The 15011-nt window shown below is 44.8% G+C and overlaps 1 protein-coding gene across 2 annotated transcripts in view; it reads right to left on the bottom strand.

The window, feature by feature from the left end:
- Positions 1-15011, bottom strand: part of PLPP3 (phospholipid phosphatase 3) — a 46802-nt gene that overhangs the window by 17390 nt on the left and 14401 nt on the right. The window contains exon 2 of one of the 2 annotated variants that reach the window (XM_072128651.1): positions 3614-3771. In XM_072128651.1, the coding sequence (XP_071984752.1) occupies positions 3614-3771 (158 nt within the window). Of the gene's footprint in view, positions 1-3279; positions 3438-3613; positions 3772-15011 lie in introns of both variants that reach the window. The other variant, XM_072128650.1, reaches the window with a different exon arrangement.

Below are 15011 nucleotides of genomic sequence, written 5' to 3' on the forward strand. Positions count from 1 at the left end.
CCAGGGGTGATTGGGGATTAGGGCAGTCACTGGGGGGTCTGTGGACCCATTACTATGATAAGTGCTTGGTGAGGGGTGCACGACCTGTGGGGACCCCCGGAGTACAATAGTCTCCCCTTCTTGGCCCATCCAGGTATCACATATCTATATCTATAATGGCCCCAACCCTTCACCAGGTTTACTTATTAATCTCCGGTACCAGGAGCCGGTCATGGAGCGGATATTTTAGGGAAGAAGTTGTTGGTGAAATACCGCCTGCATTGCTCCCCCTACTGTTACCCCCTGCATATTGTTACATTGTTGCCCTTTGTATCATTACAATGTAACCCCCTGTATACCTCTATGGTTACCGCCTGGCCTGTTACATTGTAACCCCCCCATCTATTGTTACCCCCGGCCTGTTATCACTGCATTGCTACATTGTAACCCCGGCACTGATACCACCTTTATTGTAGACAGAACTGCTACATTGTAACGCCCTACACTGTCGTCCCGTCTACTGTTACCCCCTGGGCTGTTACACTGTTATCACTGCACTGCTACAATGTTCCCCCTTCACTATTGTCCCGTCTGTTGTAACCCCCTGCACTGTTACCCCCTGCACTGTAACTCCTGGTCTATCGTTACCCCCTGCACTGTTACCCCCTGCACTGTAACTCCTGGTCTATCGTTACCCCCTGCACTGTTACCCCCTGCACTGTTACCCCCTGCACTGTAACTCCTGGTCTATCGTTACCCCTTGCACTGGTACATTGCAACCCATTACTGTGCTATTACATTGATGAACCCTGCACTGTTACCCCCTCCATTGGTACATAGTTGCCCCTTGCACTGTAAGATTGTTGCCCCTTGCACTGTTACTCCTCCATTGTTACATTGTTGCCCCTTGCACTGTTAACCCTCCATTGTTACATTGTTGCCCCTTGCACTGTAACATTGTTGCCCCTTAAACTATTACCCCTCCATTGTTACATTGTTTCCCCTTGCACTGTTACCCCCTCAATTGTTACATTGTTGCCCCTTTCACTGTTACCCCCTCCATTGTTACATTGTTTCCCTTGCACTGTTACCCCCTCCATTGTTACGTTGTTGCCCCTTTCACTCTTACCCCCTCTATTGTCACCCTCTCCATTGTTACATTGTTGCCCTTGCACTGTTACCCCCTCTATTGTCACCCTCTCCATTGTTACATTGTTGCCCCTTGCACTGTTACCCCCTCTATTGTCACCCCCTCCATTGTTACATTGTTGCCCTTGCACTGTTACCCCCTCTATTGTCACCCCCTCCATTGTTACATTGTTGCCCCTTGCACTAATACCCTCTCCACTGTTACATTGTTGCCCGTTGCACTGTTAACCCCTTAATTGTTACATTGTTGCCCCTTGCACTTATACCCCCTCCATTGTTACATTGTTGCCCCTTGCACTGTCACCCCCTCCATTGTTACATTGTTGCCCCTTGCACTGTCACCCCCTGCATTGTTATATTGTTGCAGGCAGATTAGGGGCAGGAGACGCTGCTGTCAGTAATTTCTCGCCTTGTCACTCGTCTTCTTATTACATAATGAGAATCTTTCACTTAATGACTTAATGACATAATTACCTGAATAACCTCGTCCACCAATCACTGCGCATTGTGATCCCGGTGTCAGGGCTGGTGGCATCACAGGGGTCACGGTACATACACAGGGTGTCACCTCTGCATGGTCTCATCAAGGACCCCATCTATAAGGTCCGATTACTGCAGCCGGAAATTCCCCAGAATGCATTGCAGCAGCCGGCAGTGCACTATAGAAGAATGGTGCAGCTCTGGTTGGGATTGGAGTATATGACGAGGGGTCACTTCAGGGCAGTGTGAACCATGTAAAATGTGGTATTAGAGATGAACATTTGCAGAGGATTAACCCTTTCTATTACCTGACTCCCGGATACATAAACTGCTCTACTAAACAAAAACAGGAGGACATCTAGACCACCCTCACCCCCACCCCCACCCCCACCCCAGGCGACTGTAACATATGGAAGTAAAGCAAAAGCAGAGATAACGTGGAATAAATCAGAAGTAATTAAAACCAGATCCACATAAACTCAGATAACAGTAATTGCTTCAAGAAAAACCAGAAAAAAAAATTATCTTGAACTCCAAAATATAATGACTGCTTCATGACACATTCTGGGGTCCTCAGAGCTATGATCTTCTGATACAGAGCTCCAAACCCTCTGCAGAGAGGGGAAATACAATATTCTGCTCACCACTAGGGGGAGGTGTATACGGTATTACTATTGAGCTGAATGTATGCATTGAGCTCCGGAGCTCCTCCCGGTGGTGACTGCAGACAGATTATTCTTCTATAATTATACACAGGGTTTAGAGATTTGTATCAGCTCGGACAATTTATATTAAATGCACAGAAATTATATAGAACATTAATCTGAAGAGTTCTTAACCTTTTTGCTCGGGAGGCCATGACTTAGCTGTGATGTCCAGAGGGACTACCATGTTATAGAGATCAGGATGAAAGTCAAGGAGTCAAAGCTCCTCCCCCTGTTTAAAATTCTTTAATTTTGTAACAATGTATCTATAATTAAAGGGCAATATCATCAACTCTAAAAAAGAGTGGCCCAAAGGTTAAGAACTCTACTCAGCATTGATAAAAAAGAGGATAAAACCAGGAGATTGCAAAGTTACAGAACTGTTTTTGCCCGATACATTGCTCCAAACCCCCTGCGGAAAGTAAGCAGAGAAGACTCCACCCACCACCAGCGAGAGCAGCATACTGTGTTACCATTCAGGTCAGTGAATGCAGTAAGCTCCCTCTAGTGGTGACTGAGGACATCAAATACTTTATCATTTTCACACTAGTTCTACACTGGAGGTTTGGAACTTTGTATCAGGAAAACATCTCCGTCAACTTGATCTTCACGTCAGATAATCAATTATCAGAACATTATGCTGAAGAGTTCTTAACCTTCTTATGGGGTCAGGATGTGAATACTATATATGGTGATATTAAAGGGGAACTCTATCAGAACCCCCTTAATGTCATGTCTGAGATCCACATGATCCGCCCTTGTATTAGGGGGAGTGTCACAAGTTGTCAGAGCTCCTCCCCTTCTTTATTGTTATTCCCTTTTGTAACAATGTATCTATAATTAAAGGGGCAACAACACCCAAATTGAACCTGGATATATTAGGGAAATCTAAGGGTCAAAGGTTAGGAACTCTTATCAGCAGAAATAAAAAAAGAGGATTTTGGTGATTGACAGTTTGCGGACTTACAGCAAGGATGGAAATGAGAATGCCAGCAGCAGAGAGCACAGCGTCATTAATAGTCTCGCCCGGTTTGATGGGGTAGCGGATACTCTCATCCTTACAGTAGAACCCCCGATGATACGGTTGGATTCTGTTGGTTTCAATTATCAGGAAAGGGAGGGCGGCTAGCCACAGAGCGAGAGAGGAAACACAAAAAAATAGAGGAAATGCGTCAATTCACAAAATGATACACAGGAAGTCAATGCACGGGCCGGCCCACGCGGAGCACTGCAAGACCAATCATTACAATAAGAGGGGGCGTGGCTCCGCAGGGGCGGCTCCTGTGCAGCATGTCACTTACAGAAACCATGGCCACCAGTACTCCCAGTGCAAGCAGCAGCGGCACTGATATGGTGCTTTTCTTAAACTCATGTCTGATGCCTTGGTCGCTGCAGAAAAAGCCCCTGTGGTAGGGTAAGATGGCAGAGGTGCAGTTGGTCACGACTGCCGGGGCAAGAGCTGTGAGGACAAACGGTGAAATGTCACAAGTTACAATGGTGGTAAGTAGCCATTGTCATGACTAACATCACAGTACTATTTTCTTATACTCCAATCACATCCAAAGCTGCACTCAAAACATTAACAAACGCTTTACTGTTATTTAAATTGGTCACAGAGTACGAAACTAATGAAACGTCTCGCAACATGTTCTATCATTATTGTTATTTTGTTTATAATTTACGATATGTTATTGATAAGCACATCATAAAGGTGACTGCAGATTCGGATGTGACTGGAGTAGAAAACACGAGGCTAAAAAAGGCTAAACAACGAGAGAAATCTGCAAACCTTTTTTGATAATGTGAAGCAATTGCAGCATAAAACTTGATAGCAGGGATCTGTCACCAGGTGTAAACCCAAAGACTGCAGCCTGTCCCTGCAGAGATGTGTAGATTTATGTAGCAGCAGGACTGTGAAATATACATTTATATTCCAGGATTGTAGCTTCTCCAAGTGCACTAGGGTTCCTGTCCTCACACTGCTGTGCTCTCTGCAGGAGGTGTTAGGTATTGTCCCTGGAGAAATGTGTAATCAAACCTTTGTGTATGTTGTTAGTAGCAGCAGGACTGTGGTATATAGATTTATATTCCAGTACTGGAGCTTCTCCAAGTGCACTGGGGGTGTGTCCTCACACTGTTGTGCTCTCTGCAGGTGTTAGGTATTGTCCCTGAAGAAATGTGTAATCAAACCTTTGTGTATGTTGTTAGTAGCAGCAGGACTGTGATATATGGATTTATATTGTATTATATATTACAGCAGTCAGGCAGAGCAGAGGGAAATGTGGAGCCTGCAGAACAGCAGCGCGAGGAGAAGCTTCAATCCTGGAATCCTGAAAGCCGTAGTCACAGTCCTGGATACATCTTTATGGTCACACCTGCTGACAGGATCCCTTTAAGTGGAGGTACGTCATAATAAATGATGGTTCCTGGAGAAGAATCATATAAAGTACATGAGTAGCTGAGGCTGACACACTGTAACATCATAACATGTAACCAGCATAACATAACAAGAAGGTGACACTTTGTAGTTTAAAGGGGTTGAATAGAATGTAAAAAAAACATGACATCGCCCCCTCTGTGCGCAGGTTGAGTCTGGTATTGCAGTTCAGCTTAATTTACCTAAATTGTAATGAGATGCAATACACAATACAACCTGAGGACAGGTGTGGCGCTGTTTTAGGAAGCAAGCAGCCGTGTTTTTGCCCCTTTAAGAATGGCATTACTCCTCTGACACATTGCGCAGTAGAGGGAGGCGAGCGGCGGAGCACAGAGAGGTCTTTCTCCTGGAGACAGAGGAGCGTTCAGCACCTGGGAGGAAGGCAGCGAAGCATCTCACATAAACCCGGCTCATCTCTATTTCACTACCTAAACATTCTAGGCCCCGGCCAAGTTGGCGAAGCTCGCGGTCCCATGTGCCAGGGGTCCGCACAATACACTGAGGCTGCACAGTCTCCGCAGCCAGAGGTTTTACGGAGAAGCGTCAGCGCAGATCACATCCAACCAATCAGATTGCATGAAGATCCAACCAATCAGATTGCATGAGGACGCCAGATCTGTGGGGCGTCATCTCTATCAGTTTACACGCAGCTTCTTCTGTAAATGGCTCACACATGACAGATCTGTAAAACACATGTTACTCCGGGATTGGGGGGGGACGTTAACCGCTTAATCCCTGGAAGACGCCGGCACGTGACAATCCTCGCAGATGTTGTGTTATTCCGGGGGAAGCCGTTTAATCCTTTTGTTTCTGGAAGGGATGAGGCCTGAAGAGGTTAAGTGTTTTCAGATGCCGAGGGCCAAGAAGATGTTTACAAGACACAGTCCTCACCTTAAACCTTACAGCTGAGGGTTTGTTACAATGTTATCCAGTCTAGACAAATCTTTGTAAAGTTAAGGTATCAGAAGCACAAATCGCTTTCCTCTTGAGATAATTTGCTACATTTGAACTGAATTGAAACAACGTATCATTGTGATATTTGAATACACTTGTAACAAACCCTCAGCTATGAGATGCCCTAGGTCAAAGGGTAACATCCCTCTACCCCCTGTTAGGTTATGGTCTTATATTCCCTCATTTCGAGATACAAGACCCTTTACTTGCTTATTTTATGATGTACTTGTTCCTTGGGGGCAGGAACTGGCTGCAGTTAGCTCCACCCCTGAGTAGCATTGACACACCCTCTCTTGACACACCCTCTACAAGTCTCAGTCATTATGATCTGACCCACAATTCACCTGCAGATGCATAACCTAAGGGGTGCAGAGGGTCACAGAGATTTTTGGGGACCCTTTCAGAAGACCCCGACTATAAATTATATTATATCATAGTTGGGGACCCTGGTCCAAATTCTACCTGGGGGTCTGTGTCTCCCACTGTTTAGCAATGCATCATGTACTATGAATTTTTTCATAAATATTTGGCCTTTTTAGGGGCAACTTTGAGCTTTTGAAGCCCGATGCCAGATTTGTAACAGGGTCCAGGACCAGTGTTCCCCTAGAGATGCCAGGACGGGGTGTGACTGCTACCTCTACGCTCCCCTAACTACACGCCCGAATATCCAGACCCTCTGTACATGCATCCAATGTAACAAGGGGCCATTTATTAGCGTCTGGAGGGGGGGACAAGGCTAATCTGCACATGACAAGGCTCGCCGGCCGATGACGGAGCTTGGAAACTTCTCTTTAATATTTGGTAGCTCTTTCATTTTGGGAATGGGGCCAATGACTGGAAAGGAAAGCGAGAAACCCACCCGGTCAGGTCTGAGCGGCGGGCGGGCGCGGGCCATGTGATAGCAGAGGTGCTCACATTATAAATATTATGATTGCACGCTGGTGACTTGGGTGCTATTTTAAGCATTTCAGGGCTACTGGAGCTGAGAGGGGGTCGTGGGGGGGGGGGGCGGAGGGGGCTGCAAACCTCATTTGGGTTGTAATAGACGCTCAAATTATTGAAATTGGCTCCCGGCCAAAGTGGCTGAAGGGGAACGTCTTATGTTCTGCCGGAGAACTTTGAAGAACGTTTATGGAGAAATAATGTCTATGTACACAGCTCCATGGATGCTACTGTGCCGCCACCTCAGCTCTGCTACAGCCTCATAGAGCACATGGAAAGTAATATGGGGGTCATTACCTACAGGGGATCATCTTCATCTTCAATCTCTCTCTCAGTGTGCATAGACCCATCATAATCTTTCTAATAAGCTAATAATATAATAAAATGTAATACATAATATTATATAACCCCCCCATCCCCTCCCGTTCTCTGATCTTTATGACGTCTCCGCAGTCATCGCTATTTTTACGATCGGAGATGATTCTTCTTTCTAAATTCCCTGGGAAAATAGCAGCTGGGGAATGATCTGATATCTGGTATCTGAGGCTTCCTGGAACATTCCGGCGTCATGAGAACAGGACGGACTGGGGGGTCCACAACTGACCCGGACACTATAACATGGGAGATACAAAGGGGGTCAGTTATCTTCTCCTTCTGTTGGTGTTTTTGCGCCTGTTTGCTGCATAACGGCTGTTTTGCGCCTATTTTGCACTTTTTTTGGAATGTTACGCCTCATTTTGCCGTGTGTCTTTGCGCCCTATTTGTCATTACATTGCGCCTCATTACAGATGTTTGCGCCCAATTTATTATACTATTGGGCCTATATGGGCACAAATAATTGCGCACTAACACACCAGCCCTGACCGTGCTAAGGAAAGGAAACTGTATGATTTGCGCAACAAATTGCAACTTTTTTTTTACATTTGCACCTAATATGGCGCAAAAAACCTGCATTTGACAAAGAGCCAAAACAACAAAAACAAGTGAGGTGCAAAAAATAGACTCAAACAGGCACAAAAATAGCGCAGAGAAGGGGGGAATAAGATAAATGACCCCCAAAGTGTTACAATGTATCAGAAGAGGGAAAAATAACAATGTATATAATAAATAATCACAATAATATAAGAAGACTCTATGTATCTTTCCGTGCAGGGCCCCTCCCCACCCTCTACAGCTACAACCACCTGCACCCCCTGCCCATGGCATTGCCTCCCATCTCACTAGAAGTATAGATAAAGCAGGAGATATTGGGGCTCATTTACTAAGAGTTCGTGAACCGCACTATCGTCTATCGATTTCCGATGTGCACCGCATTTAGAAGGGCTTTTTTGTCGCATGCAATCGGATTTTGGCCCATCGGCGCCGGCTTTCACCCAACATAAATCGGGGGGCTGGCCATCAGACGATGCAACGGATTCAGACAATCCGCGGGATTCAAAATTGTGTCGCAAGCCCCGGTATGAAGAAGGTGAATTCTGGCGGAGCTGGGGAAGCGACACATGCAGGAAATTGGACGTGCGATCTTGGTAAATCACGGGGGCTCCGAATCTTCGTCGGACAGCGCACCCCGGGGATCGTGATGGGACAGGTAAGTAAATGTGCCCCAATGTCCTTAAATTGGATGTTTTACAGTCACACTGGTCATCTCCCAGCTTTCCTAGAAGCAGACGGATTTTCATGACTCTGCGCCACTTTAAGGCAACACATTGGAGAGTCATTAGAGGTTACGTCCCGGGGCTTTAGCGGCTATTTCAAGGACAGTACAGGATTGTGCGCGGCGACTTTAATGGGTGCAGTAACGACATTTGGGAATCTCGTAAAAGCCGGTAGTAGTGGAGGCGGTTCCTGCAGTCGCCGTCCTTTGGTGAATGGCGGCTTAATGTAATATCCGATTGAGCGCAGTCCCAGGATACGGCCATAAAGCAGCAGATTTCTGTAAGTCGTCCGCCCCCAGCGCCATCAATGTATCTATTGTGGATCTGGAAATCTCTCTTCAGTGTCGACAGCTGCCACCTGCACAAACAGCTCAGCTCCGGGCCCGCGGAAATATTAAGAGACCCTCCTAACATCAACCAATCACTTTCTCTTTAATGGGTCGGGGTCCTTTAAGGTATTTCCTCAGTTTATGTATTCGGAGTATTAGACGCTCCATCACTTCTGTGGCTGCGCAAAAAATTCTCTATATAGATAATTTCATAACAAAAACGTACAGCAAGGAGAGCGCAGAATAATACCGCCAGACAGGACGCAAAACCATGTCATGTGCACAGGGCATGGACTGATTGTGAACATGCCTGATCTGGTGGGTGGATGGATGGATAGATATGAGATAGATAGAAAGATAGATAGATAGATAGATAGATAGATAGGAGATAGATAGATATGAGATAGATAGATAGATAGATAGATAGATATGAGATAGATAGATAGATAGATAGATAGATAGATAGATAGATAGATAGATAGATAGATATGAGATAGACAGATAGATAGATAGATAGATAGATAGATAGATAGATAGATAGATAGATAGATAGATAGATATGAGAGAGAAAGAGAGAGAGAGAGAGAGAGAGATAGATAGATAGATAGATAGATAGATAGATAGATAGATAGATAGATAGATAGGAGATAGGTAGATAGATAGATAGGAGATGGATAGATAGATAAGACATAGATACTATAGATATAGGGCCACATTTATCCCTTTTGTGCACCTAAGTGTAGTAGTTGCGCCTAAATTCTGGCGCACTGTTTTGCCAGAATTATCACAAGCTACAACCAACTGTGATAAGTATATTTTCTGCCTCTTATTAATCACTTTACTTTAACACAGTTTAGGCGCAGTTTAGGCGCAATGTTAGATTCAGGCACTTACATGTGATCCTGCTACAAGCTCCTCTCTGCTTCTCCCACAGCCCAGAATGAAGATAACACTCACAGCAGCACCCAGGTGTGTGACACCCTGCACCCAGTGACCTCCTCAGCAGCACCCAGGTGTGTGACACCCTGCACCCAGTGACCTCCTCAGCAGGGACTTCTCCTGGAGGGGATCCCCCAGTGCTGGTCTCCTGCTGCACCCCTGTAATTCTGGCCAGTATTCCCCTCAGACACTGTGCAGAATTACATGGGGGACACTTGTTTGTAGTATCTGCAACCTTCTGCAAACTTGTGCAAACTTCTCTTCTCTCTTGCTGTGAGCTCAGGTTTTGCAGAATATTTTGTAAATAGAAGGTGATAAACTGTAAATAGAGTCTGCAGCTCCTGTCTGTAATGTATCTAATGTATCTATTATATGTTCTAGTGTCTGCAGTGTATCTAATGTATCTATTATATGTTCTAGTGTCTGCAGTGTATCTAATGTATCTATTATATGTTCCAGTGTCTGCAGAGTATCTAATGTATCTATTATATGTTCCAGTGTCTGCAGTGTATGTAATGTATCTATTATATGTTCCAGTGTCTGTAATGTATCTATTATATGTTCCAGTGTCTGTAATGTATCTAATGTATCTATTATATGTACTAGTGTCTGCAGTGTATCTAATGTATCTATTATATGTTCCAGTGTCTGTAATGTATCTATTATATGTTCCAGTGTCTGTAATGTATCTATTATATGTTCCAGTGTCTGTAATGTATCTAATGTATCTATTATATGTTCTAGTGTCTGCAGTGTATCTAATGTATCTATTATATGTTCCAGTGTCTGTAATGTATCTAATGTATCTATTATATGTTCCAGTGTCTGTAATGTATCTAATGTATCTATTATATGTTCCAGTGTCTGTAATGTATCTAATGTATCTATTATATGTTCTAGTGTCTGCAGTGTATCTAATGTATCTATTATATGTTCTAGTGTCTGTAATGTATCTAATGTATCTATTATATGTTCCAGTGTCTGCAGTGTATCTAATGTATCTATTATATGTTCTAGTGTCTGGCTGAGCTCTGCTGCTAGAAATGAGCTCTTCTGCAAAGGGGCTCAGTGCTTTCTTCTCAGTTAACGTCACCTTCGGGCTGGAGTGTTTTTGCGCCCGTTTTTGCGCCTAAATGCAAAAGTCGCACGTGATGAATATCATTAGGCGCAGCAAAACATCTGGAATTGAACGATAGATGAGGGAAAGGTGGTTATTTTTGCTGCGCGGCTAATTTGACGTTTAATCGCAAAAATGGCACAAAAACGGTGCGCCTAAACGAAAAGGCGCAAAAACAACAGAAAAAACAAGTGATAAATGTGGCCCATAGTTTTTTTTACTAAAAAGTTCAAAATTACAAGAAAATCTCCAGATCTCGGCCTCACGCTGTGTTTGTGGTGTTGGGGCGACACTTTACGTGCGGTGCCTGTAGATTTTGGGGGCTGGCGCTTGTATTGAGGCCGGGGCGGATTCTGCTTACATTTGCTCAATCACCTGCCTGAATAGGAATTGTGTGGCGCTAAATCCCTGGCATTGTGCTGTGGCACGCAGGTCTGGCCCGGCACATGGGGACAGGCCCGGCCTTTCTATTCCCACGGGAGGGATTCTGCTGCGATGCTGGCGAAACGCTGACCCCCATTCACCGCTGTCCCACTCCCAGAGAGACAAAGGCCCCGCTATGAAGGAGGCATTGTCTGCCCCTCCGAGCCGCCCGCCTAATGCCCACCAGCAGGGAACGGGTTAAGCTCAACGCCCAATGAGATAGAAAAAATCTGTCATTCACCGCGTCCTGGGACAATATCCGCACTGTCCTGGAAGAGAAAAGCTGCTGGATCCGATGAATGTGGCCCTACAGAGTGGGACGCAGAGCGAGGCGGAAGAACGCACATGTGGAGGAGTTGTTGGAGAAATCTACAGATGTAGATAGATAGGAGATAGATAGATAGGAAATAGATAGATAGATAGATAAGGTTTAGGAAGAGGCAGCACTCCAAAAGGTAGTTTCAAAAAAGTGGGGTGTCTTTATTCCATGAGCGACGTTTCAGCTCCTTACGAGCCTTTTTCAAGCATGCTTTTTCATGCTTGAAAAAGGCTCGTAAGGAGCTGAAACGTCGCTCATGGAATAAAGACACCCCACTTTTTTGAAACTACCTTTTGGAGTGCTGCCTCTTCCTAAACCTTATATTGCAGTCCCCCTGCCTGGGGACTTACGGACTTGCACCCACCGGAGTTGCTGTGCTGCTCTAAACTTTCCTTTTTCTTCTAGATAGATAGATAGATAGATAGGAGATAGATAGATAGATAATATGAGATAGATAGATAGATAGATAGATAGATAGATAGATAGGAGATAGATAGATAGATAGATAGATAGATAGATAGATAGATAGATAGATAGATAGATAGATAGGAGATAGATAGATAGATAGATAGATAGATAGATAGATAGGAGATAGATAGATAGATAGATAGATAGATAGATAAATGATAGATAGATAGATAGATAGATAGATAGATAGGAGATAGATAGATAGATAGATAGATAGATAGGAGATAGATAGATAGATAGATAATATGAGATAGATAGATAGATAGATAGATAGATAGATAGATAGATAGGAGATAGATAGATAGATAGATAGATAGATAGATAGGAGATAGATAGATAGATAGATAGATAGATAGGAGATAGATAGATAGATAGATAATATGAGATAGATAGATAGATAGATAGATAGATAGATAGGAGATAGATAGATAGATAGATAGATAGATAGGAGATAGATAGATGGATGGATAGATAGGAGATAGATAGATAGATAGGAGATAGATAGATAGATAATATGAGATAGATAGATAGATAGATAGATAGATAGATAGATAGGAGATAGATAGATAGATAGATAGGAGATAGATAGATGGATGGATAGATAGGAGATAGATAGATAGATAGATGGATGGATAGATAGGAGATAGATAGATAGATAGATAGATAATATCAGATAGATAGATAGATAGATAGATAGATAGATAGATAGATAGATAGGTAGATAGATAGATAGGAGATAGATATGAGATAGATAGATGGATAGATAGATAGATGGATAGATAGATAGATGGATAGATAGATGATAGTTGCTGGAGGGAGGACGAGAATAATATACATATGATGGATATTTCTGTGTTGGATGTTCCTCCCATACATGCGCAGCAGGTGCATGGACTTCTCAGGACACTGATGTGGAAACTTAGTTACAATGTTACAGGATGATTCCAAGTAACTGTATCCGTACAATCACGGGTCGCACCTGCCAGACAGACGTTCCGGGGCCACGTGTGACCGCTCCGGGGCTAATCAGACACGGCGAGGGATTAGTCACCACAACACTGAGCGCCCCAATGACTTCACTGACGCAGGATGTGAGGGTCTTCTATACGACAACTTCTCAAGACCCCAAAGACTAAAAGATTTCAGCCCCCAATATAGAGAGAAGGATCAACTGACAGTGTCCAAGAGCGAGATCCAGGAGATGGACCCGAGAGAGGGGGAAGGGGAGTAATCAGGAGAGCGAGTAATTGTCTGATGACTATGTAATTACCAGCCTGCAACCCGACTGTGACTGCCGCTTATACCTACATCACATAGGAAGCTTGTGAGCCGCTGCTCTCTAGTGATAGATAGGCTGTATTCTCAGTGATGACACCGCTGCTCTCTAGTGATGGATAGGCTGTATTCTCAGTGATGGCACCGCTGCTCTCTAGTGATGGATAGGCTGTATTCTCAGTGATGTCACTGCTGCTCTCTAGTGATGGATAGGCTGTATTCTCAGTGATGACACCGCTGCTCTCTAGTGATGGATAGGCTGTATTCTCAGTGATGGCACCGCTGCTCTCTAGTGATGGATAGGCTGTATTCTCAGTGATGTCACCGCTGCTCTCTAGTGATGGATAGGCTGTAATCTCAGTGATGGCACCGCTGCTCTCTAGTGATGGATAGGCTGTATTCTCAGTGATGTCACTGCTGCTCTCTAGTGATGGATAGGCTGTATTCTCAGTGATGGCACCGCTGCTCTCTGGTGATGGATAGGCTGTATTCTCAGTGATGGCACCGCTGCTCTCTAGTGATGGATAGGCTGTATTCTCAGTGATGTCACCGCTGCTCTATAGTGATGGATAGGATGTATTCTCAGTGATGGCACCACTGCTCTCTAGTGATGGATAGGCTGTATTCTCAGTGATGACTCCACTGCTCTCTAGTGATGGATATGCTGTATTCTCAGTGATGGCACCGCTGCTCTCTAGTGATGGATAGGCTGCATTCTCAGTGATGGCACCGCTGCTCTCTAGTGATGGATAGGCTGTATTCTCAGTGATGACACCGCTGCTCTCTAGTGATGGATAGGCTGTATTCTCAGTGATGACACCGCTGCTCTCTAGTGATGGATAGGCTGTATTCTCAGTGATGACACCGCTGCTCTCTAGTGATGGACAGGCTGTATTCTCAGTGATGGCACCGCTGCTCTCTAGTGATGGATAGGCTGTATTCTCAGTGATGGCACCGCTGCTCTCTAGTGATGTATAGGCTGTATTCTCAGTGATGGCACAGCTGCTCTATAGTGATGGATAGGATGTATTCTCAGTGATGGCACCGCTGCTCTCTTGTGATGGATAGGCTGTATTCTCAGTGATGGCACCACTGCTCTCTAGTGATGGATATGCTGTATTCTCAGTGATGGCACCGCTGCTCTCTAGTGATGGATAGGCTGCATTCTCAGTGATGGCACCGCTGCTCTCTAGTGATGGATAGGCTGTATTCTCAGTGATGACACCGCTGCTCTCTAGTGATGGATAGGCTGTATTCTCAGTGATGACACCGCTGCTCTCTAGTGATGGACAGGCTGTATTCTCAGTGATGGCACCGCTGCTCTCTAGTGATGGATAGGCTGTATTCTCAGTGATGGCACCGCTGCTCTCTAGTAATGGATAGGCTGTATTCTCGTGATGGCACCACTGCTCTCTAGTGATGGATAGGCTGTATTCTCGTGATGGCACCACTGCTCTCTAGTGATGCATAGGCTGTACTCTCAGTGATGACACCGCTGCTCTCTAGTGATGGACAGGCTGTATTCTCAGTGATGGCGCCGATGCTCTCTTGTGATGGATAGGCTGTATTCTCAGTGATGACACTGCTGCTCTCTAGTGATGGATAGGCTGTATTCTCAGTGATGGCACCACTGCTCTCTAGTGATGGATAGGCTGTATTCTCAGTGATGGCACCGCTGCTCTCTAGTGATGGATAGGCTGTATCCTCAGTGATGGCACCGCTGCTCTCTAGTGATGGATAGGCTGTATTCTCAGTGATGGCACCGCTGCTCTCTAGTGATGGATAGGTGTATTCTCAGTGATGGCACCGCTGCTCTCTAGTGATGGATAGGCTGTATTCTC

This window comes from Engystomops pustulosus, chromosome 10 (genome assembly GCF_040894005.1).
Source record: "Engystomops pustulosus chromosome 10, aEngPut4.maternal, whole genome shotgun sequence".
Taxonomy (NCBI): domain Eukaryota; kingdom Metazoa; phylum Chordata; class Amphibia; order Anura; family Leptodactylidae; genus Engystomops; species Engystomops pustulosus.